At 45.2% G+C, this 26,430-nt stretch overlaps 1 protein-coding gene across 2 annotated transcripts in view; it reads right to left on the bottom strand.

The window, feature by feature from the left end:
• The window catches only part of SGPP2 (sphingosine-1-phosphate phosphatase 2), a 72,620-nt gene that overhangs the window by 22,287 nt on the left and 23,903 nt on the right, over positions 1-26,430 (bottom strand). The window contains exons 2-3 of one of the 2 annotated variants that reach the window (XM_034655256.1): positions 15,501-15,680; positions 12,623-12,712 (exon numbers count right to left, since the gene is read on the bottom strand). In XM_034655256.1, coding sequence (XP_034511147.1) covers positions 12,623-12,712; positions 15,501-15,674 — 264 coding nt within the window. In that variant the 5' untranslated portion in view covers positions 15,675-15,680. The remainder of the gene's footprint in view (positions 1-12,622; positions 12,713-15,500; positions 15,681-26,430) is intronic. The other variant, XM_034655257.1, reaches the window with a different exon arrangement.

Raw genomic sequence — 26,430 nt, 5'->3', positions numbered from 1 at the left:
GCCCAGAAGACTAAGAATGTACACTTTAGACATCCATGTATTCTGCAAAATGCCCTCCAAAAAGCCTATACTGATGGATTATCCATATCTCTAAAAATGGTCATCCTTGCGTGGCAGATAGGAGATCTGGAAACTCACTGTTCTCTGATCAAGCTGGTTACACCAACTTGGTACACACTGTGGGTAAGTGGAAATGGCAAGAATCCAGTTCAGGGACACCGAGGGAAAGGACACAAAGAATTCTATACCTAGCAAAAATATCCTCTGAAAAACGAAAGTGAAACAAAGCCATTTCCAAAAGAAACAGAAACTGAGAGAATTACTTGCATAAAAGAAATGCTAAATAGACTAATTTAGGCAGAAAGAAGGAGATGCCACATGGATGAACAGAATGAAGGAAAGAAGAACGACAGAAAGGATAAATACATGGATGACCCTAAATATATGTTCACCATAAAACAATAACAGTAAGTTCTTGTGGGCTTTACATATATGTAGAATTGAATTTCATTTCTTTTTTTTTTTTTTAAGATTTTATTTATTTATTTTGACAGAGGGAGACAGCCAGCGAGAGAGGGAACACAAGCAGGGGAAGTGGGAGAGGAAGAAGCAGGCTCCTAGTGGAGAAGCCTGATGCGGGGCTCGATCCCATAACGCCGGGATCACGCCCTGAGCCGAAGGCAGACGCTTAACGACTGCGCCACCCAGGCGCCCCTGAATTTCATTTCATGACATATTCCTCCCAGGGAGGGGGAAATGTACTAGTTTGCATTTGACTCTCATAAATCAAGGATGCATGTTGTAATCTCTCGTGTAACCACTGAAAGAACTATAAAGACTTTCTAACCAGCCCGTAGAGGATCAAAACCAGGAGAGTTAAAATACTTGGCCAAAGTTGGAAGACTTTTACCACCTGACATCAAGACTTATTACAAAGCTACAGTAAAGACAAGTGGTATTGACAAGAAGACAAACGGACACAAGAGAGTGGAGTGTATATACATAGAGCGTATAACAGTCACTTGATTTATGACAAAATTGATGCTTCAGTAAACGAAAAAAGGACAATCCTTGTAAATGGCGCTGAGCATATTGGGTATTCCTACAGAACAGAGAAGAATCAAAAATCAATTCCAAGTAGACTGCTGATCTCAATAAGGAAAACAAAATAATAAATCTTCTCAAGCATAAGAGAATATCTTCAAGACCGTGTGGTAGGCAAAAGTGTCTTAGGACAGATAAAGTTGTAAACGTAAGTTTGATCATTGGGCTATGCTAAAATTAAGAACTTCTCTTTACCTAAAGATACCACCAATAGAGCAAAAAGGCAAGCTACAGGATGGGAAAAGAAACTTGCAATACTGTACCTATATCTGATCAGTGATAGAGACGAGCAACCCAGCAAAAAAAAAAAAAAAAAAAAAAAAAAAAAAAAAAAATCAAAAGACAAATAGCCACCCCACAAAGAAGGACATCTAAATGGCCAATAAACATATGAAAAGGGGCTGAATCATTATTCATCAGAGAAATCAAAATAAAAGCACAACGAACTACTATTACACACCCAAGGGCATAACTACAATGAAAATGGCTGACATAGAAGGGTGGGCAGAGATGCGGAGAACTGGAAATCTCATATACCAGCTATAAAAGTGGAAACTGTCATGATTCTTCAGAAGATACAACAGTCTATCCTAAAGCTGAGCCTGCCTTATAACCTAGGAATTTTACTTCTACATTTATACTCAATAGTCAAACATACATACTCGCTCTAAAAGCCATGTCAAAGGAAGTTCACTGTAGCATCATTTACAATAGCTCAAGCTGGAAACAATCCAAAATATGCATCGGAAGTAGAAGGGATAAAGTGTGATAGAGTCGTGCATTCCAATATTATCCAACCATGAGCATCAACGAACTAAAGCTACATGCAACAACGTGGGCGAATATGGCAAACAAAGTAGGAAGGGAAAGAAGGCAAAAGAATGCCTAGTGCATAGTTCCATTTACGGGGAGTTCCACTAAGGGATGGGGTCAGAGATCTGGGGAGGGGGTACCTTGAGGGGGGTGCAGTGTAGAGGGCATGGGGGGCACTTCTGAGGTACTGGTAAGCTCTATGTAACGTGACCTGGGTGGTGGTTACTTGGGGGTGCTTATTTATCTCTCCCTCTCCTCTAGGTACCACTTACACACCTATATCCTGGCACCAGGGTCTCCATGAAATTCTCAAGTCCGTTAGGAACTCCAGAACCTTCCTTCTCATCCTTGGATGCATCCTCCTCCTATTTATTAAATGAAACGTGTGAGGTGCTGAGTGGCATGTCTTCGGACACCCTTCCTTCTAAGAAGTGGGCCCTCAAGGAGCCTCAGCTTCATGCTGCTGACCCCTGCTCCACGCTCCCTTCCTGCACAGCAAGACGCCTGCCCCATTCGACTCTGTGAGTTCGAGAAGCTCGAAACAGAGCAGCCATGCTTGCACGGTATTTACCGTGGAAGGGGCACTTGTATTACATCGTTCACGAGTTTATGCTTTCAGGCGGAAGGAAATAATGTTGAACAAATATCAGATGCTGGGAGCTAGCCTTCTCCTGCGGTGAATGCAATATTCAGACTAACAGATGAATCTTGTCAAATCCAACTCAATAAACTACAAAGAAGTAAAAGAGAAAAAACTGTTTTGTGAACAAATTACAGATGGTTGTCCGTACCACTTGATTTTTTTACCATTCACTTACTGCAGGCACTCTGGTGGGAACTATCAGGAGGGGAGTACAAAGGTGAGGAAAATAAGATTCTTAGCCTCAAGAGCCTAACAGTCGAAAGGATGAATTCAACCAACCACATGCCCATATCATAGCTTGCTCTTACCACTAATGACGTCATCTTTATACATCCAAATGTGCGATGACCTAAGAGACTTTGAATGAAAATCTCTCAAGTGTCCTTACATCTACTGAAATAGAAATATGTGTCGGTGAGTTAAAAGAAAGAAAGGTCAGGAAATTCACATTCTTGCCTTTTCTGTTGGCAAGACATAGGTTTCCCCAGGAGGCCCGCTTCTTGGAAATTACCACGAGCAGAGTTTTTCAGAGTCTGCTTAGAAGAAACTAGATGACAATGGGAGCAAGGATCCCAAAGCCTGATGGAAATGGTCAGCTGGTCCCGTGCCCATTCCCACTTCCCGCTGAACTGGGGATGTGGAGAAGTTAAAGACGCTGTTCCCGTGGCTCTTCCAGAAGTCACGTTCCCCCATCCAGGTGCCCTCGTGGAAGCCACCTTCCTCTGCCTTCTGTGACCCAGCAAATCCCAGCAACATGAATTGCAGCAGCTTGCCTAAGGATTCCGGTGTCTAGTCACCGGCTCCTTGTTTTCTAGAGGCATCTGTGGCTGTGGTTAGAGTGGCTGGACTCTGCCTAGCATCGATTCATGTGGGTGGGGAGTGTGAGAGGCAGGGGTCATGAGGGTGGTGATGGCTTTGTCACCAGCGGCCCTTTGACTTCTGGGGGGACAGCAGCAGCAACGGGCTCTCTCTGCCCGTCAAGTCCTTCCAACATTCTGTGAGCACCACGTTCCCTGTGTTTAAATGCTCTTTGCTAAAATACCTAGAGTTGATTCTTTTCTTTTACTCCATTAGAGAGTCTTAGGTTGTGTTTTAGTTTTTAATTAAACTCTATTGGTTAATTAGCATTTACCAAGCACCCATCCATAGATGTCAGGACAGAGGCAGTCCAGAAACACACAAAGCAGCAAAAAGAACTCATAAATCAATTTGAGATCAGGAATTTTCACAGGAATAATCGAGAGTTGGCCAGAGAGAGACCTAGAATGCATTTTAAAGTAAGCGCTTAGAATTTCCTTCACTGTATAAAACGGGATAGAGCCTCGGGTGGGTGAGCCACGTTAAACTGGTTTCTTTGACTTCAACGTCCAAGAACCTTGATAGACTCCTGTGTATTGGGCCGAGGAGGGGCAGGAGGCCCGGCACAAACTGCTTCTGGGATTTTTTTATTCTTACCAGAGAATCTCATGGGACAACTGTTCCGTGGAACTTTGCACAGAATGCAACAGAGAGGAGTACCCTGCTTTCTTCACTTGACACATTTTAACAGATTTCTATGTTCTGGAACTTTTTTGAACAATTGGAGTCTTTCCAGCTTTTATCTCTGTGTGAGTTATACCTCTCTCCCTCGCCCCCAGTCTGCCTTTCTCTCATATGTAGGAGTATCATTTTTAAATTTACATCTACTAAAATTCACCTTGTTCGGTTCACAGTTCCGAGTTCTGACAAACGCACGGGGTTAGAGAACCACCACACACGTCAGGACAGGGGACAATGGTGTCGTCCTCCAGACCCCTTCATGCCTTTCCTTTCCAGACAGGCCCTCCCCCACCCCCAACTCCCCGCAACCACTGATCTTTTGTCCCTCACTACAGTTTTGCCTTTTCCAGATGTCACAGAAATTAACCATACAATATACAGCCTTTTGAGTCTGGCTTCTCTCAGTGAACATCATTCACATGAGAACCAACCGCTAAGAGTTTGCTCGACGGTTCTGCTGAGTGTAATCCAGCCTGCGAGGTACCAAGGTTGCTTATCCATTCACTGCTTGAAGGGTATCCTAGTTGTTCCCAGTGTTTAGAGATTATGAATAACTGCTTTGTCAAGAAATACTTAATTATGTAATGTTAAATAAATGAATGTTGTTCCATATCCTGATGGATAGTTTGGGAAATTCCCTCTTGTTGCACATTTACATTATTTTTCATGCTGCACAATTTTTAAAGAACACTACCACCGATGTGGTCAATGATTCTTTAGGATAAATACCTGGAAAAGGTACGCGTCACACGTTATGCTGCTTTCGATACATATTACATCAAAAGGTCCCGTTATGAGAATATCCCATTACTCAACTTCTTATCATCATCATTCGATTTTATTTTTCACCAATTCGTGGGCAGAAATTTTAAATTGACATCTTACTTTTACCTGTCTTTCATGGCTTCTATTACATCCCTGTAAAGACTTGGGATTGACTCCTTATGCTTACTGGACATTTTTGCTTTTTTTGGGAATTACCTCTTCTTGTAATTGGTACGCTGGTCTTTTGCTTATTGATTCCTTATAATAATTGTCTATCATTTATTGCATTTATGTTTTTAACTATGACTTTTGATTTTTTTAAAATATACCGATAAAAACATACGTAGTCAGCCCTTCTAACTTTTCTTTGTGGATTGTTACATTTCTCATCATGCCTTTTCCTATTTTAAGCCTCTGTAAATATATTTTTTTTTCTAATTTTTCCAGTTTTTCAGACAGGGTGACGAGTATTATAATAGAGGCCTCCTGGCTGAGACCAAGTAGCCTCACCTTGAATGCCTGGATTTGTTTCTGCCTCTGCAGCTCTGAACTACTGATGTTAAGTGTGCAGGATTCTTCTTCTCTGAAGGGTACAACTGTCATCTGAAGGTGAATAGTGAACTGAACTAAATTGGATTTTTTCCCTACGATTGCATTTGATTTAGAAATAGGTTCCATTCTCAGGTGCCAGTGGTTAGTTGGGGATCACAGCAGATCATTCCACCTCCCCTTCCCTTTGTTCCACTGGTGGGACAAACCAGTAACAACGGAGAAAGTTGCAAGGAGAATAAAGTACATCGGCAAGTGTGTGCCAGTATTTTCTGGAATGTCATAGCAGCAGTGAGCATTATGGGAGAAATTTGTATTTATATATTTTTCCCAAGGGGCCAAAGAATCTCTTTCAAAAATCCTGTATATACGCAACTAATGGAGCATTGAACTTTATGTCGGAATCCGGGGATGTACTGTATGGTGACTAGCATAATATAATAAAAAACCATTAAAAAAAAATCCTGTATATAAGGGCACCTGGGTGGCTCAGTCAGTTAAGCGTCTGTCGTTGACTTAGGTTGTGATCTCAGATTCCTGGGATTGAGCCCTGTATGGGGCTCCCTGCTTAACAGGAAATCTGCTTTTTCCTCTTTCTACCTCTCCCTCTGCCTGCTCGTGCTCACTCTCTCTCAAATAAATAATAAATGAAATCTTTTTTAAAAAATCATGTAAATAAATGGGAAGGTCTGACTCATTTTACAAAAGTTGATCATATAGGTTTTGAAGACAGCGCATTTTCTGTTAAGAGAGGCAGACGATTATAAGCTTATAGAAAGACTTCACCCTTCAATGAAACTGTAGCACGTTATATATCATCAGAAGGCAAGTACCTAACAAAAGAAATGTATGGAGACTGGGCTTCTATGGAAGAAGGTAATCCAATCCCTTGCGCTTACGAGTAACTGGAACTCAACTATAGCACAAGTACAACCCCGTAGGGCTAGCTTGCAACGCTGGGCTCCATGCCTGGATGTGGCTTTTTTATTTATTTGACACAAGTGAATGCCTTCTCAACACAATCTAGACTTTAAGCATTTATCTGAGCTCCCTTTTCAGCAGTCTGGGATTTAAGGACACTTCTGGGATGTTGTCACTGACCTGTTTTCCCTATGGCCACCTTGCCTGGCCGACTCCACTTCAATGCACCATCTCTGTAGCTGCCAGCCTCATCCCCTTGGCTTGGCTGCCCAGCCTTGAGCCTCAGAGAGTCGAAGTAATGGTCAGTTAATTGTTACACGCCCTCAGGTCTGACAACCTAGAACACTGGAACAGCTTCTGGGCCAACCAGTTTCTACTGCAGCAGGAAGGACGGATACGGCTTCTGGTCTGAGGCAAACTGGCCCCATGCTAGCCTGTGCCTGCCTGTTTTGGCCCTTTACACTTTGGCCCACTGCCCACGAGGGACCTCTGGCCTCTGCACGATTCCAGGATTCTAGCGTGTGGACCACCTTCTGTCTTTGCCTATCTTTGAGGGGCTGGATTCAAGGTTCAGTCCGGCTGCCCTCCTGGATTCGGAGCATTCCCAGCTAGCCCACTCACCCCACACTCGCAGAACAGACAGAAAACTGAGCCCCAACTGTGGCTTTTTGGACAGTGTGGAGAAAGCAGATAAAAAATTAATTTACCTATGTTTATTGTTAAGAACATATACCACAAGCAGCCCTTGCTGGAAAAGCCCTAACTTCAGTTCGACTAATACAGAAGCATATGATGTCCTCAGTTTCCCTTTATACCAACCTAACCAACGGTTGTCGGCACTTCTCCTATAGTGGTTAACAGATAATGATTTATTTCGTCTTAAAAAAACACAACAACAACTTTAAAAACAACAGAGGATGAATGTTCTACCATGAGTCCTTATTACCTATGAAACTAGAAGTAATTTTCTATTTCAATAAAAGGGTAAAAATATGTCTCTCCAAGGTAAAGAAAAACCAATGTGTATAATAACCGGGGTACTCAGAAACACAACCAAATTCCCTTTTTATCTCAGTAACTTACTTATCCTACAACAGAAAGTGAGGCTTAGTTGGGTATAATTCATATTACAATTAGCTTTCTTTTCCATATTAAAAAGGGTAGTTTGAAGTAAGGTGTTTTTTTTTTTAAAAGTAGTTTCAAAGAACTTGGAAAAAAAAAAAAACCACACCAAGACGGCTCTATTCCAAAGCCAGAACACAGTTTTGTATGGGCTGCAGATAATTTAATATTTGAGAAGCCTGTTCAACGTTCTCCAACTGCAACCAAAGCTAAAGGGAACAAAATAAATGAGTGAGCAAATAAAACCCAGTGTCTATACAATTAACCACAGATCAAACGATTAGGAACAATAAAACAGAACAGCATTTCAGCTAATACAAGTTCAAAATAATGGGACAACCATTCACTAATCTAACAATAACAATTCTGGCTAATTTTACTGTTAACATATTGGGGATAGTTGCCTTATCAGTCAAAAGACTTAGTCAATTCTGTACAAGTTGGTTAATTTCAGGCACCGAAAACTGAGCATGAAACCTTCTTGATTTGCTCTCATCTTCCTTTCCCCACATAAACAAGTATAATGCCTAGTTCTTGAGTCCTTGAAAGAGCAGGAAAATGCAATAACGTCAATGTGGAAAGGATACCACTGGGACTTTGTGTGCCCTCTTCTGACAACAGACCCCCTTCATTTTGGAGCACTGCCCCTCCCACAGTCCAACCCTAACCATCACTGCCCATCACGGCCCCTGCTCACACAGGCTGCCTCCTACTGCACTGGACCAACCACTGTCCTCAGCCCCCTCGCCTAGCGTTTGGTGCAGCAATGGGCTCACAGTCCAGGCCAGGCCATTAGACACTTTCCTGAAATTCTCCCTACTACAATCCTTTCAGGAGCAAAACAGAAAGAACTTAAGCCCAGAGCTCCTTGGGTCTAGCCTCAGAGAGAAGGCAGCCCAGGAGCACGGATCCATCAAGTGAAGAGACGTACAGAGAAGCTTAAGGAAGAGTGGGGAGACCTCCAACACAGATCTAGGTCTCAAGTCCCGTTCTCCCAATGGCGACCCACACCTCTGCCCTTCCTACAGCGTGGATATAAAAACCAACACATTCTCCTTTAAGCTGAAGTGGGTTTGAGTTGGTGTCTGTTATTTGGACTCCAGGAGCCCTGACCTGTGTAGGTGGTAACTTCTTAGGTTTGGGAATTCTCAGGAGTGGTGAACTTACTGGGTTGTCTTTCTAGTTCCTGATCTCGGGGCACGGCCTCTGCAGCCCACAGGGGTGACTTCTGGGGCCTTGTTTCTGCTCTGGAACCCGCTCCTCTCCCTGAGCCTCACTGGTTCGAGGGTAGCACACAGGGCAATCAAGGTTTCACCTCTGGAAATTAAGGTTTTGATCTGAGAGAGGGAGGTTGTGGGGTTGAACAGTGGTGCTCCCGAGGGACAGGAAGACGTTCTGGTAGATACCCTCACTCTGGTTCTTTTAGGGGTTTAGTTGCTCAAACCTACCCATACTGAGTTCCATGAGCTCCCCAATCCAAGACATTCTACCCTGTTTTTTCTTCCTTCTCCCTGCCCTTCCACTGGCTGCAACTGGTTTCAGAACAGGAAATTACACATACAAAAAACTGTTTCTGTAAATCGTCAGGACACTTCTCGCATTGGGAAATGTGAGACTTCAATACAAATCATCTTGAGCAATAATGAACTTTTTACCTTGAACAAGCCTAGAGGCAGTATGGCCCCAGGCATGGTGTATCAGCAGCTCAAGGATGTCATCAGGGCCGCCATGTTTTATTTCCGTGTTCTGTATGAACAGTACTGACTTCTCTCAAAGGTCAATTCCCCTAGTCCCCAGATGGCTGCCGCTCACAGTAGGGGCTACCTGGGTCATCCTTCACATCCAGCAGGAGATGGAGACACTTCTCTGTGCATGGGACAGCATAATCAGATTCGGAAATAATATCCTGGCTATGGTGTAAGAGCAGCTCTAAGACATTTTTAAGAGTCGAACTAATTCAGCTTGATGACTGCCTGGCTGAGGAGTGTGGGAAGGGAGGAGCTAGGGCAGGGCCAAACTTTCTTGAGGAGGCATCTTGGTGGATGGAGACACCCTTCCCTGAGGGCAGCCAGGGCTGGTTTGGCAGGACAGTGACACCACGTGTGGCCCACTGCCTCCTCAGGCTTCATATCAGGCCTGCCCAGGAGTCAGCTGGGGCCTGTCCCCAAAGCCTTGACATCAGAGAGCAAACCCATCACCTATGACAAGGAGTGACTTCTTAAGGGGCGAGATAAGTAAACTTCTGTTCTCCCTGAACTGCTTGGGCCTTGTGGGCAGAGAACCATTTGCATAAAGCAGGCAGCCACCTGAATGACGGGTGAGCTGTGAATGATGTCGCTGCGTGCGATTAGAGGAGTTAGTGCTATGGACGTGGTGGGTGTCTACACAGCATCTGTCTCCACCTGCCTTCCCCCTTCCTGCTCGTTTGGTCCAGGCGCAGGCTCGTGGCCAGTTCTGAAGGATAATGAGTCTAATTGTGGCTCTCAACCCAGGTTGCACATTGAAATTTACTGAGGAGTTTTGAACAAATACCAATGCTTGGGGGGGGGGTGTGATTTCCACTCTTCAGCTCTTGTGAATAATGCTGCTGGCATGAATGTGGGTGTCCAAATACCCCCAGGGATGTTTGTAAAAAGCCTTCCATGGGATGTGAGCGTGCAGTCAGGGTTGAGAGCCGGTAGCGCACAGCAGTCCCAGTGGCTGCAGGGTCTGGGGGAGAGGTTCGCCACCTGGGTCGGCCTGATCCGGCTGCTCCGTGCTAATCACAGTACCCGTTGTATCACGTGATCAGCCGCTCATCCATCTGTCACTATCAGCACCCAGAGACCCAGAAGGGTGAGGGAGGTTTTGTTGACTTCCATATCTCAAGGATCGCGCTCCCAGCCTGGCGCCCGGCCATCGAGCGCTGAGTGATTGCTCAAGGAAGACGACTTCTGAGCCATTATTTGACCGGATCCTACTATTAAAACCAACTGCCCCCTTCTGCTACTAGAAATTATGTGCCATCGACCCCGGGGCCATGCCTCTGGCCCCGCTCAGGCCTGGGCCTGAGTCAGGGTCTCAGACCTTTATAAAATAAAATTGCACGTGTGGAAGGAGCCGGGGGGGGGGGTGGGGGCGAAGGGGGCACAGGGTAGGGGTGGAAGTTGCAACGGCCTCGCTCCAGTTTTCTTCTGGGACACATGCTCCGAAAGGAGCAGCCGGGCCCCTTCCTTGCAGCTGAATGAGAGGCTTAAGTAATCCTCCCCACAAATATCTGCTTCCCTATCCCCATAACCCACTTGAAAAAGAAAAGCCAGACATGAAGCTGTGTTTTTCCTGAGGTGGGTTTTCTGTGCTCTCTACTCACGTCTGCAGCCCCACGTTCTCGTGTTTACACTATTTTCCAGGTTGACCTGAATTCTCACGGTTGGTTTTTTTTTTTTTTTTTATTACAGTCTATGGAAATTTAAAAAGTAGCCCCAGATAAAAGAAATGCCAAAACACCCGCGAGACTTCTGCCTGGTTCCATTTTTAAGTCTGTGGACGTATTTGGAGAGAACCTCTTTCTAATGCAAAGCAGTAGTGTGGCAAATCGAGAATGCTCTCGTCTCTGCTCCCCTGTGGGCTCGGAAGCCAGATGCGCAGTGTGACAGGACAGGGACAGCAAAGACACGTCTCGGAGGGAGAGAAGGAGCTGGGCTCCTGATTGCTCCTGTAGAATCTTCAAGATCTGGTCAGGCCGGGGGAAGGTGGGGCAAGACGAGCAGTGGCGGGGAAATTCGGGGGCAGAGCTGGTCTTCATTTGAAACGTGGGTTTTCAAAAAGATTTTATTTATTTATTTGACAGAGAGAGAGAGTGGCAGGCAGAGGGAGAGGGACAAGCAGGCTCCCCGCTGAGCAGGGAGTCCGATGCGGGGCTCGATCCCAGGACCCTGAGATCATGACCTGAGCTGAAGGCAGACGCTTCACCCACTGAGCCACGCAGGCGCCCTGGATGTTTTGTGTACCAAGGAAAATTTTTGCATTCATTTTGATTTTTTTAAGTACTACATTAAAATCATTCACCTTGGTCGTGGAGCTGCCTGGCGCGCCTTCCATTTGGTGCCTTACTCCCCTCAGCTGAGGCCCGGCCCTGACTCCGAGGGCTCTCGGCTCCTCCTTGCTTTTCCTTGAGTTAGGGTGTGCGTTTTCATGTGGGAAGCAGGATGTCTCCGAGTCTCGTGCAGCCACAAGCTTGTTTTCTCTGGGCTTCCTTCCTCCCAGGCCTCTGCCTCTGCTCACTTCGACAAGCTCTCTCGCTACCCGTGTTCACCTCTGCTGCTTCTGGCCCTCCAGCCCTCCCCGCCGCCCTTCTTGCCACCGCCAACACCAGGCACCGGGAGGAGAAACAAGAGGGCGGCCTTTCCCTCAGAGGCCTTTTGCTAACACAGGTTTTGAGCTTCATACGGACAGTAACACAATTAGCAAGGGCCCATTCCTTTGAGAGACGTCTTTGTTAGGCCAGTTACGAAGACCGGTAGTGCCCTGTGGGAGACCACGGCCAGCCTTGTGCTCAGGAACTTCATGGCAGCTGGCGAATACACCAGGAAATCGAGCTCTGAGGTAATTTTAACTGTGCTAACCATAGCAGCCCTGGAAATTCTGAATACGGTAAAGGGGGAGCTGAACCTTGAAATGCAGGTGGGTCTCTCTGTGCCCACCACCGCCTCCAGCCCACAGCAATATGGAAGGAAGCGAGCCCATGATTCTGGGCTCTTTTGACCCAGCAGGACCGTTTCCCTGAAAGGGCAGTTGAGATCCTTAAAATCCAGGCCCGTCTCTGTGAGGGCCGAAGTGGGGAACCCCATCCACATGCTTGCCTCCTTGACCCTGGTTGTTTTCCTGCACTGTTCCTGCGTCATCATTAAACCAACATGAACCTAAATGACCGAGTCTCTGTGGCCATTCTAGCCAATCTTCCAAGTCATGAAGGCCTAGCCCCGCTCAGCCTCCTTGATGTTATCTTAATGATTATCATTATTGTGCAGGGAGCACAAACTAATAATTACTTACCTCGTTGGCTTGATGGGAAATATAATGACACAGGCAAACAGCTTTAGAAGTAACACAGCGTGAAGGACCCACTGCTATGCTGGCCACAGTGTTACTGGGACAGTCACCCGAAGACCCGAGCGCAGGACTTACCAGCACCGTGTGCATGCCCGTGTAGAGTCTGCTGAGACACACCAACGTGGAAAACACCACAGCCATCAGCAGTCCCAACATAAAGGGATACTGACGGGGGAGAAGAGAAAACAAGGCGATGAGATCAAGTTCACGCGGTGTGACGCGGGGGGAGGAAGGACTCCCACCCAATGACTGCTAGTCTCAACTTTAGTTTCCCTAGACCAGCAGTCTGATGGTCTAAAACCACTTGAAACCTGGGAAAAAGAGCAAAGAGAAGGGGGAGACGCCTGCGACCATAGTGCTGGGAGGGTTTCACACCATATAAACCTACAAATCAGACATCGTTAGAACTTGGCTTTAGGCCTCATGACCACAGACATGGTGCTGGCAGTTTTCATGAAGTTAATCGTTCTTCATTTCGACCTATCCTTAGCGTTAGCTGTATGAAGTGTCCAGTATGGAGTGAGGGGCGAGGCAGATGCCCACCCGGAAGTGCAGCCAACGACTTCCTCATCGAGCGTTGGGTGGTAAAGCTTGGCAACCACAGGCTTCCTAAGGAAGCCCAGGGGCTGTGGGCCCAGGCTAAGAATGGCACCTTTATATACAGATGTGGAGGCAAAAATCCAGAGTCTGCTGCTTTCAACATTTGCTGGTGGATAACGACAGCAGCCAGCGGAATCTGGCTACTGCTGAGTCCTATAAGGAGCACAGGCATGTCCTACTTATACAGGAAGACACAGAGACATAAGCCACGTGCTTCACGCACTAATGCCCGTGGTGTCCCACGGTGACAAGAATAAAGACGACAGGAGCTATCTACATCACGTGAAGCCCTTTAGAGACACCCCCTCCTCCCATCTTCACACAACCCTATGAAGTGGGTTCTATTATTAGCTCCATTCCACAGCTGAGGAAACCCTTAACCTTGACAATCAGTTACGTCTCACAAAGACACTTTCCCATCCACCATCCCGTTCGACCCTCACAGCAACAGCTGGCCCCAGAGAGGCCAAACGACCTGCCTAAGGTCACACAGCCCGCAAAGGGTAAGAGGCAGAACCAGAAGCCCCCTCTTCTGAATCCAAGCCCAGCACGTTCTTTCTGATGCAAGATGGGAGCAAAATCACACAGGGTCGTAGGTCCTTTCTTAACAGTTATCATTAACCAGGTCTCGGATTTTAATTTAAGAAAAAGTGTTTAAGGGGCGCCTGGGTGGCACAGCGGTTAGGCGTCTGCCTTCGGCTCAGGGCGTGGTCCCGGCGTTATGGGATCGAGCCCCACATCAGGCTCTTCTGCTATGAGCCTGCTTCTTCCTCTCCCACTCCCCCTGCTTGTGTTCCCTCTCTCGCTCTGTCTCTATCTCTGTCAAATAAATAAATAAAATCTTTAAAAAAAAAAAAAAAGAAATTAGAGTTTGGGCATTAGCCTGAATACATAGTCATAGAATAAACCATATTTAGAACTGTTTATGGCAAATAACCCAAACAGCTAAATATATTGATCATTAAAAATTGAATAGGAAAGACGTCCATAACAACTCAGGCTGAAAACTGCTGCATCATATGAGCTGAAAAGAGTTTTTTGAGAAGGACCAGGCAGCCTTGTAATGAGTCTATAAACAGGGTTGTTGCTGTGTTCTTGCAGTCAGCTGCTACTTGGGGCTTTTTTCTTGCATGAGGCCTCTCTGGATGCTGAGAGCAGCCCGATGGGAGCCGGCCTTAGGCCCCCATGTCCTTCTGAAGATGCCCTGAGTATGACTTACCATGCAGAAGTCTGCATTAACTGAATTCGGATAGTACTGGAGATCTCAGACATTTCTGGTCCTGGCCTGACACGTAAGTAAGTTACAACAGAAGATTATACCTAGTTGGACATATTCCTTAGACCCGTCCCTTTCCCAGCCAGGAAACTGAGGTCTGACCCCCAGGTGACCAGGCAGAAGACCACAGAGGGAAAGCCAGGACCCAACACTAATCTGGTTCTTGTCCAACTGCATCAGGCAGACTCCCCAGTTCTCAATAACCTGGAGCAAAGAATGTCCTGGTGTTTTGAGGGTGAAGGGACAAGGTGAAACAGTACTGTCATTTACATACAAGATGGCTAGATTTAATGAAATCTACATTGTCCAGAGAGTAAAAGGTGATATTTATTAAATGAAACACAAACTTGGAGCAAAACTTCTCAGATGGGCAAAACAAAACTTTGCTGCAGTACTAGTCTAACTTTTAAAAGGTCTGACTGTAACTAGCATCTAAGCAGATATTAATTAGGTGAAATTCCTCTATTTGCAACATTTATCAATCTGCTGTCACTTAGAGAATACTCTAGAAAACATGAAGCCATTATTTCTACTGGTTGAGCCCCAACTAGGGACAGAGGCGTCCTTGGGAGCCAATGTGGGACACAGACTCTCTCCTGCCCCGGGCCCTGGGGAGTCCAGCAGGAGGATTTATCTGGGGGAATCATCTCAGCCCTGGAGGATCATTTATGGGGTCCATAAGCTCCTCCCGTCTGCTGCAAACAGAAGATCAGAGAACCGATCACGTGCTGTCTAGTCGGGCAGCTCAGGGTGACGACGCTCTGCTGGGGAGACTCCACACCCTGGTTCCCGGGACAGTCCATGTCGTCTCATTGTGGGGGTGTCATTACTGTGGGTGTTACCTTCGCAATAAGGCAAAGCCTCATTTGGACGCTAAGCTGTATGTCACCTTCTCCATGAAGAAATTGTAACTGATGGCTCAATACATTTTGATCCCCTGTAGTCTTCATTTCATAAATCTCAAAGTCCCTCAAAAAGGAAAATTCTGAAGCAAAACCTCTCTTTGCTGCCTCACTTCATGGATGAGGTTACGTGGCGGGGGGGGGGGTTGTGGGGAGAGGAGTCAGGGGGCCTCACCTGGTACCTGTCCATAGTAGAGATGAGGAGGGTGAAGGATATGACGGTGGCTGCCATCGCGTGGGTAGACGGCATTCCATACTCATCAATCACCCTCTTCTCCAGCTTCACCACGGGAGGGGAGAGAGGACGTGGCCACTTCAGGATGTCCTTGGCCACCTGGCCAATATACATCACCAACTGCAAAACCAAAGGACTGAGGTGAGCCCAACCAAATAAGTAAAACCCCTCGATTGCATGAATTTATTTTGGGGTTCCCAGTCTGTTGGCTGAAATCACTGTCCTCTCTGACCCAGCTACCTGCTGGGAAAGTCTCGTAAGTTGCTATTTTAGTCAGTAAAAAGAGACACAGACCTCCTGAATTCCAGACCACTGGGAGACTAAGACAGGACATTAACACACAGCTTAAAAAAAAAAAAAGATTGATTTATTTTGAAGAGAGAGAAAAAGAGAGCACAGGAGTGGCGGCGGGGAGGGCAGGGCAGAGGGAGAGAACCTTGAGCAGACTCCAAGCTGAGCGTGGAGCCCAACGTGGAGCTTGTTCCCATGACCCTAAGATCACGACCCCAGGCGAAACCAAGAGTCGATGCTTAACCCACTGCACCACCCAGGTGCCCCGACATTGACACATTTCTAAATTTTAGTACTATACTTAACAAGCATTTCTATACTTCGTAGGCGTGCCAGGTACTGTTCTAAGAGCTTTACAAATATTCATCCACTGAATCCAGTAACAGCAGAGAATGCAGATCCATTTCACGGGGGAGTAACTGCTGTAAATAATAAGTGGAGGACCGGATTCAAACCCGGGGAGTTTCCCTTCAAAATCTGTGGCTGACGCTACCAAGATAATACCTCAAAACCCAGGACCGTTCTCCAATCAGACAGCCTTTGTGTTCAAGTTTTAACCGAAGAAGTGACTGTACTTCCAGAACTTCTGCTTTACAAAGTTTTGAATGTCACTGTCACTCCTGATGCATGTGGGTAACACGCTGGATAAAACTCGATTTCTTTCGGTCCTCAGGAGCAACAGTAAAATAAACGGAATGAGTATTTTCTTTATTCTTTTTTTTTTTTTTAAGATTTTATTTTTATTTATATGACAGAGAGACAGCCAGCGAGAGAGGGAACACAGCAGGGGGAGTGGGAGAGGAAGAAGCAGGCTCCCAGCGGAGGAGCCCGATGTGGGACTCGATTCCAAAACGCCGAGGTCACGCCCTGAGCCGAAGGCAGACGCTTAACGACTGCGCCACCCAGGCGCCCCATGGAATGAGTATTTTCAACCCTAAAATAAAGACAACTCAATCTACAGTTCTTTCAAATGATTTCTCATGATGGCATGAACGAAGAAACTGCCCCCCCCTTTCTTTTCCTTAAAGTGCAAGACAGAAATCAGAATTCGGCTTCCGTACGCTTCACAGATGAACAGGACTATCAAACCACAGACTCATGTGGTCAGGGAACGTCACAGGACGATTTCAGGGTCGGTTGTGAAGAGGGAAGAGCAGCCCGTTTACTCCAGTCTGCACTGGCAGCTCCAAGTGTGGTCTGAGGAGGCCAGCGCGCATGCGTTCTGGGCGCTGGTTTCAAAGGCAGAATCTCAGGCCCCAGCCTCCAGGACGGACGGAGTTAGAACCCAGTTATCACAAGACTCCCAGGTGGGGGGCGCCTGGGTGGCAGAGCGGTTAAGCGTCTGCCTTCGGCTCAGGGCGTGATCCCGGCGTTGTGGGATTGAGCCCCACATCAGGCTCTTCTGCTATGAGCCTGCTTCTTCCTCTCCCACTCCCCCTGCTTGTGTTCCCTCTCTCGCTGGCTGTCTCTATCTCTGTCTTATAAATAAATAAAAAATCTTTAAAAAAAAAAAGACTCCCAGGTGGTTCGTGTGCACACGAGAATCTGAGGAGCCCTGCTCGACACTGTGTGCCCGCACAGGTCCCTTTGTCATAGGCCTTAATCATAAACCTTCCTGTCATCGTACTGTGACCCTATTGATTTTACTAGGCCTTTATTTAGCTCATGATGGATGGAGTTCCCTTGCTTTGGAACAACACCCACGGTGCAGGACTATTTCAAAATAACTTTCATTAGTCAGCCAGAGGGCTTTAGGGCTTCCCCCTTCTGGTGCTTTCTTTTAACTCGTTTAATTCGGAGCATTATTCCGGCATAGGCACATCCCCCAGAAGGCGCTGCTCCTGTGTCGCGCCCCGCGGCCATTTTGCTCTGGGTTAAAAACCAGGAACCGCTGTCTGTGCACAGCAGGCCAAATCCACAGGCTTTAAACCCTTGGTGACAATCACGGAATGCCATAGCTGTGATTTCTAATCGGACTTTGAAATTCAACCTCTTTACCATCCCCTTATTACCAGGAACTACTGTCCTGGAAACCAGCTCACTCTTTTATGTTTCCGCCTCCCTCCTGGGAACCTGTAAAAACCACATCAGACTGACAATTACGTGTGGAGCTGAAAAACTCACAGCTATCACTGACTACCAGGAATGTCTCAGAAGCTGCTTGAGATTGATTTCTCAACACTGTCCCTTCCCCACCGGCCGGCAAAAATAAATCACTGCAGGCATAATAACTGTAGTTTGCTCAAAAATCCTTAAAATCCTCGGACAGGATCCCTTAAAATCATCAGGAGAAGACAGCCAGGGAGGCCTTCAGACAAATTTTTAAATTGCCTTAAAGTGCACAAATCCCTCTGACTTCATTTCTGTTTTGCCTTCCATGTTCGAGGGATGTTTTTTAAGAACTAGGACAATTGTTCATTTCCTTTCAACAATATTACCGCAGCATCGCATTGCATCTGATCAATAAATTTCAAGTAACAATTACTGCAATGATAGTTCTCTTTAAACAGAAAACAGGGCTATATTTTTCAAGTCCTGGGAAAGGGGTACCACTCGTGGATTGGGGAGTCTCTGCCTTTGCATTCACTACAGTGAAGCGATGACGTACCGAGCCCTGGGGTTAGGTTCCAGTCCGTGAGTGGAGAAAACCGTCACATAAACAGAAGATCTCATCACAATGCAAATATGCTTTGAGAAAAATTATCCAACGAGTTCTAGGGATATGTATATATGCAGAGACAGAATGAAGAAACCAGAACAAAAAGAAAAAAGAAGTACATACTATATAATTCTGTTTTTATAAAATTCTTGAAAGTGGTTTAACTTTACAGCACAGAAAGCAGACTGAGGGTTGCCAGGAAAGGGGGAAAGCAATGACAAGTGGGCATGAGGATACTTTTAGCGGTGATGGATATCTATCTTAACAATTATGATGATTTCGGTGATATGTACATATACCAAAATATTCCAACTTGTACATTTTAAATATGTGTAAAGTTTGTGAACACCCTAAGAACTGTGGAATTGGACATTTTCATTGGGTGAATTGTATGGTATATGAATTATACCTCAATAAAGCTGTTAAGGACACACAATTTACTGTATGTCAATCACATCTCAAAAAGTGGTTGTCTTCGCTTGGGTTGCCATAACAACCAAACATAGACTGGTTGGTGGCTTATAAACAATGGACATTAATTTCTTACATTGTGGAGGATGGAAAGTCCAAGATCAAGGTGCCAGTACATTTGGGGTCTGGTGGGGAACTGCTTCCTGGTTCACAGAAAGGGATCTTCTTGCTGGGTCCTCACATGGCAGAAGGAGTGAGGGAGCTCTCTGGGGTCCCTTTTACAAGGACACTCCATCCTATTTGTGAGGGCTCCACCCTCATGACCAAAGCACCTCCCAAAAGCCCCACCTCCTAATACCATCCCATTGAGCACTAGGTTTCAACATGTTAGCATTTCAAAAGTCTTCTCAAGTATGAGGAGATATGTGGGGTGGGCCTGGCCGTGAGACACCGTGTGGAAGGGCATCTGGATCTTCAGTCCACTTGGAAGTTCGGGGAAGAGGCGTAGCCAGACCTAATCTGTCCTCTGGAGTCCTGGGCAGAGTGGAGGCAAAGATATCAAGACTAGAGGGGAAGGAGACCAGGGAAGAAAATATTGCAAAATCCAGGTGAGAAATAAAGGTGGGATTAAGGTCAGCAAAAGTGGGGCAGCAGCCAGATCACAAAAAAATTTTTTTAAGCTGGAAGAATGTTGAATAGGTTTAGAAGTGTTGGAAGAATGACAAGTAGAAATTATTTAAATAAGAGAGGAAAAAACCCACAGAAATCAGTGGGCTAGGAACCCAGAGGTGATCGTGTACATGGAAGTGTTTAAGCTCAGAAGAGCTAAACCACTGGTCCTCACAAGGAACGTATGGATTCCCAGGAGACACAATTGGTCAATTGGTTAGCTCGATGCTGGGAGGCCCTACCGGCATGAAGAGGGGGGGAGGCCAGGGTTGCAGTGTGCCATTCACGCACAAGATGGTGCAATTCTAGAACATCGTTTTTTGTCTCTAACGTGACTCTTGAGGGCTCCGCCAGATATTCCTGTAGGTGAACGCCCATCTGTAATCCTCTGAACGGAGAGCCTAAGTCTCTGTTACAAGTCAACACCAAATATTTTATTGCAAGGTCTGAACAGGCACTGACGTTTCTGAGAACATAAAAACCAAGTTAATGGAGGGAAGACAGCAGTTCGGTTTATTTGGAACTGTATCTAGAATTGCTCACAGGCTGGAGAAATTGGGTCACCAGTGGAAATGCTGCTTGCTGCAGCTAACGCCACATGCCTGTGTCCATGCCACCGTAGCTGACACACGGGGACACTGTTTATAGGTTCAAGGATCCTACTACCCTAAGTGGACAGGCCCTAGAATTTGCTTATTTTAAAAGTCACCTTCTTGTTACAAGGCAGATTTTTAGAAATATGTAAGTAGGTCATATTTTCTATGAATCGCATTTAAAGAATGCAACGTGGGCACTACAATACATTTAGACTATAAAAGGAGGTGATACTATGCTGAGTTTAGGAAGCCAGACACAGAAGACCATGTATTGCACGATTCCATTTATATGAAATAACCAGAATAGGCAGGAAATCGAGTAGTGGTTGGCTCAGCCTTGGACGCCAGGTGTCAGCAGTCAAGGTGTTAGCAGGGCCACACTGCCAGAGGTTCTAGGGTAGAGTCCTTTCTTTGCCTCTTCCAGTTTCTGGGTGCCACAGGTCCTCCTGGGCTTGTGGCCACATCCCTCCGGTCTCTGCCCCTGTGGTTACATTGCCTCTTCCTCTTCCGTCTCCCTCAACTCTTCCTCTGCCTTTTTCTTATAAGGGCACCTGCCATTGGATTGAAGGCCCACGCATATACCCAAGAAATCTCCTCATCTCAAGAGCCTTAACTGAATTACACCTGCCATTCTTCTTTTCCTAAAAAAGATAGTGTTCACAGGTCCCACATACCAGGATGTAGACGGATCCTTTTGAAGACTACCGTTTAATCCACCATATTCAGCACATACTGTGGGAATGACCGGGCACTGTGCTGGTTGGAGGAGCACGATGAAGCACAAGATAGACAAGCTCTTTGTTCTCATGGAGCCCATAAATCGAAACATTAGCAGAAAGTATGCTTAGCTTCTTTGCATTTTATTTGCTTCAATAAAAGAGCACTGTCCTGATTTAAAAAAATAAAACAAAACAAAACTGTGCTGGGTCTGACAGAATCGAAAAGTCTAATATATTAAAAACATCACTGCAGATAGAAGCATCACATGTCATTAGGGAATTACGAAATAAACCAATGAGATATTGTTCCACGTCTATCAGAACGGCCAAAATCTCGAGCACTGACAGCATTAAATGGTGGTGAAGACGGGGAGCAACAGGAGTGCTCGTTCTTTGCTGGTGGGAATGCACAATGGTACAGCTACTTTGGAGGACAGATGGGTGGCTTCTGACAAAACCAAACATGCTCTTACCGTAAGATTCAGCAATCATGCTCCTTGGTATTTAATCCAAATGAACTGAAGACATGGCCACACAAAGCCCCGTGCATGAGTATTCGTAGCGGCTTTATTGCTAAGTGCCGAAACGTTAGATGAGACTGAGATGTCCTTCCGTAGGTGAAAGGGTAAATAAACTGTGGTCCATCCAGACGAAGGAATATTATTTAGCGCTAAAGAAAATGAGTTTTCAAGCCATGAGAAGACATGGGAGAACTACTGAGTGAAAAAAAAATCTGAAAAGGCGACATACTCTAGGATTCCATCTATATGATATTCTGGAAAAGGCTCAACTGTGGAGGAGTAAAAAGATCAGGGGTTGGCAGATCTTGGAGGGGAGGAAAGATGAATAGGTAGGGCACAGAGGATGTGTAGGGCAGTGAAACTACTCTATACGATACTGTAATGGTAGATACAGGTCATTACACATTTGTCCAAACCCATAGAATGTTCAGCACCAAGAGTGAACGTAAATGATGGACTTTGGGGCATTATCAGGCATCAGTGTAAGCTCATCGACTGTAACAAACGTACTGCTCTGATGCCGGAGGCTGTGCATGGCTGAGGGCAAAGAGTATATGGGAACTCCATACTTTTCGTTCCATTTTGCTATGAGCCTAAAACTGCTCTAAAAATTCAAGTCTGTTAAAAAGTGTATGATGGCAGGGGCACCTGGGTGGCTCAGTCGGGTGGCCGGCTCTTGATTTTGGCTCAGGTCATGATCTCAAGTACCTGGGATGGAGTCCCACAGGGCTCCCCGATCAGTGGGGAGTCTGCTCAAGGATTCTCTTTCTCTCTCTGCCTCTCTTCCTGCCCCTCCCCACTTGATCGAATGCTAAAATAAATAAATCTTTAAAAAAAAAAAAGAGTACTATGGCAGAAGAGAACTATTTCTCCATTTAGTTCGCAGTCAAGAGTATAATGATTAACTTGACATGGCTTGCCCTAAGTGGAAGGCTTTACTCTGTATTGTTGAAGGGCCCTCCTACCTAAAGGGACCAAATTAAGTTTCATCATCCATCACGTTCCTTTGGGCTGAGGCCCCAAAGGCCTATATGTAAAGGAAAAATCCATGAGAGGTGGCAAGGCAGGAAGCAATTATAGATCATTAACGACTTAGCAAGCTGTCTGGGTCCCCTGCACGGTGCTCGACCCTGTGGCATTTGGTGATGAGGAATTAGTCTCTCTTTTTTTTTTTTTTACTTCTGCCCTGATTACAAGATAAAGGAAATGTGTGTGTGGGTGTGGGTGGGGGGGGGGATTCAGTTCTCTGGATAGTCTACTGTTGATCCCAAGCAGACAAAAGGCTTTTTCTAGGAAACCAATTCTGTCAACCCAAAACATGTCTTCCTGTCATGGAAGGACTTTCAACTTGGGGTCTGTTCTTAGCATCTGGGCTCACCTGGGGCAGTCAGAGAAAACAGTGCATATTCTCTTTGTGTGGTTGCCCTTTCTAGTTATTACCATCCCACTGACAACTTCACTGTGTCTAACACTTCTCAGATTAACAAGACTTTACTCTTCACAGTAGTATAAATAAAACCTAGAGAGTTTTGAAAATAGAGGATCCTTGCAAGAACACTATTACTAGTAAGGCAGTTACTCATTCTTTTTATATGAGATTTATACCAGCTATCCCCCATTTGTCCTCCCCCCACAGCATTCCCATCCCCAGGGTGTAAAGTCTCCATTGTTACAAAAAAAGCTAAACCCTCTGTATGATATAGGGACGTAATTTGAAGTTATGTCCCCCCACCATCCTTCATCCACACACACAATTTGATAAACTTTAACATCTTTCTTCCAGCTATACACAGCTCCCTCTGCCATGGGGGAATCACAGTAACAAAAATGTGTCCCTCAAGTCTCATGGGGTGGAAACATTGTGAATCACTGGGATTTACAGCCTACCCATGGATTTATTTTTAAGAAGTCAGCAATTTAGTTATATCATTCTTTAACTGCTGGAGACCAGAGAACACTAACGTGTAAACCAAAGACCATAGCTTCTCTGCCTGTGCATACCAATGTTGTTCTTAGTCCAACCAAATCAAGCTCATTTCTCTGCTTCTCAGGTTACTGATCTGATGATTTGGATAAAGTAAGAAACAGACACCCAATCATTCCTCTTCTAGGTACATACCCATGAGAACTGGAAACCTATGTCCTCACAGAAACTTGCCCACGAATGGTCTTAGCATCATCCTTCACAATAGCCACGAAGTTTAAACAAACAACACAACATCCATCAACTGATGAATGGAGAAACAAAATGGGTTATATCCTCACAATGAAATGTTTTCATAAAAAGCAATGAATTACAGACACAGACAACAACATGAATAAATCTTGAAAACAGTATACTAAGTGAAAGCAGCCAGATGAGAAAAGGACAAATATTGTATCATTCCACGTATAGAAAATGTTCAGCATTGGGGCACCTGGGTGGCTCAGTCATTAAGCGTTTGCCTTTGGCTCAGGGTGTGGTGTGATCCCGGTGTTCTGGGATCAAGTCCCACATCACGCTCCTCTGCTGGAAGCCTGCTTCTTCCTCTCCCACTCCCCCTGCTTGTGTTCCCTCTCTCGCTGGCTGTCTCTATCTCTGTTAAATAAATAAATAAAATCTTTAAAAAAGAATAATGTTCAGCATAGGCCAATCCATAGAGACAGAAAGTAGATCAGTGGTTGTCTGGGACTAGAGGGAGGGGAATGGGGATAGGAGGCTTCTTCTGGGGGAGACGAAACTGTTCTGAAAGTAGATCGGGTAAGGGTTGCACAACTTCATGAATACACTAAAAACCATCGAATTACATTCCTTAAGGAGGTGAACATCATGGTATGTGAATTTCATCACCATCTGGAGAGAGAGAGAAACTAGACATCAAAATGGGTCCTGGAAACACCTCTTCTTTCTGTCCTTGAAGTCCTTTGCTGCAAAGTGTTACGGGCAAGGCCTTCCAGTATTGATTCCAGAGACGCCGCTGCCCCAACCTGGCTCTGCAGGGCTCCCAGGGGGTGACCACCCGTGCCACAGAGAAAGCTGCTGAAAATCCATCTACTCCAAACCAGGACTAGGGGCTCGTTTTAAAGCAATTTTTAGCTGCGGAGATTTTACGGATCAACACTTTTACAAGAGACTGTCCACACTGGGCTGTGTTCTTGGGGGGGGGTGCAGGGGGGGTGCTCTGGAGCAGCTTGTTTGGCATCAGGGAGTGAATTAAAAGCAGCTCTTTGTTATGGTTATTGCAGAACATTCTAGAAGCCAGTGCCTACCAGCCAGTGTGAGAAGTTGTTTTCAGTTGGTGAATGTCTTCTCATACTTGTGGCACGACTTTATTTACTATTTAAAATTCTGAGCCCATTTCCAGTGTGTGCTGTGTGTGTGTGTGTGTGTGTGTGTGTGTGTGCGCGCGCGCTCGGGGAGCCGGGGCGGGGGGGATGGTGGTGAGTCACTGAGAGAAGCAACTGTAATTTCAAACTAATAAGATTTCATTCCATGCCCGAAGCACCAAAACAAAGAAATTACAGAGCAAACACCATAAATCACAGAAGACGGACAGAAAACTGGTCTTTACATATTCAAGGTCCCGTGGAAATGAAGATATAATAACTAAAGCACAAATGACAGGTGAGAAAAATAAAATAATTAAGTTACAACATTTGCTGTTTCTTTCTAATGCTCCATTTTTTCAGGCTCAGATCTGCTTCTGAACTTTTTGAAGACGTACTAAAGGTACAAAGATTAGTAATGAAATCATAGACATGTGAACACCTTTAGGAAAATTACTTACAACCAATTGAGCCTCCTTTTCATTATTGCGGAGTTGGATTCAATAATAACCTAATATCAGTGCAGTGATTTTTTTTTTCTTAGAGTGTGTTTTCATAGACCTTATTTATTTTAATGTCCATATCATTCCTATTTTACAGATGAGAAAACTGAGAAGGTGAATGTCTCACTAAAGATAACACAATCAGAGTAGTGGAGCTAGACTTGAATTTTGTTTTTCTGATTCCAAATCCTATGGTCTTTTCACCGTATTCCACCATCTAGCATCTGACAATTAATATATTCAAACAGGTAGCTTTCCTTAAGGAGCCCAAATGCTATGATCTTAACCCATTACATGCATATAGCACTCAGTAGAGGTCATTGACTGCCCTTGGGACTAAGAGATTAAGACATCACCATTAATGAGAAAATTTCCAAATTCCTATCTGTACCATTCCACCAATGAACTGTCCAGCAGAAGGCTGAGACCACAGTGTCCTTTACTCACTACTGGATAGATGTCACATCCAAAATGGCGCCCACTGAGGGAATGGGTGTCTTCAGTCCTAATAATTATAGAGCACATACACAAGCTAAAATCACGCATAAGCCCACCCTCCTTCAACCAGTCAACCAATCACAAAAAGCTCTAAATATCCATGACAGGCCACTGGTTAAATAAATTATGCAACAGTTCAAAAAGCCTTGTGAAATATATGGTTAAATGATAAAAAGCCAGAGTATATCTTGATCCCATTTGTATTTTTAAAAAATGTATTTACATATAAATGCATGTAGGTGCGTGGGAAATTGTGGATGGCAGAATCACTGGTGGAGGAGAACTGAGGTCTGGGCTGGATACCTTGTGTACTATTTGAGTTTTTCACACAAACAAAAATTCACTTCAGATAATAATGTAACAGCCATTGCAAAGAAAATTCCTTCTTATGAGACTCCTCCCTCACGTTTTTAAGTATTTCCATTGTCAGTCCTGGTGACCACAGAAAAATAAACTGCAAAATAACATTGAAAGATCAAAACCTCTATTTTTATAGACCCTTGAGAGCAAAGATACAGATGTTAGTCACTCACCATGTTCAACTTTCTCATCTGATTAAAACCACAAACTATTTGCATCTCCACGCATGCGCTAAAAATCTGTGTGCGTAACCCAGCCAGCCAGCCTAGGCTACAGCAAAAAAAAAAAATCTCGGAATTTAAGCTGGAAGGAAACTCCACCTTCGATCTTGGCTGAC

Source organism: Ailuropoda melanoleuca, chromosome 2 (assembly GCF_002007445.2).
Source record: "Ailuropoda melanoleuca isolate Jingjing chromosome 2, ASM200744v2, whole genome shotgun sequence".
Lineage (NCBI taxonomy): Eukaryota > Metazoa > Chordata > Mammalia > Carnivora > Ursidae > Ailuropoda > Ailuropoda melanoleuca.
The sequence above is the reverse complement of the archived record's forward strand: the minus strand, read 5'-3'. Positions and strand labels throughout refer to the sequence as shown.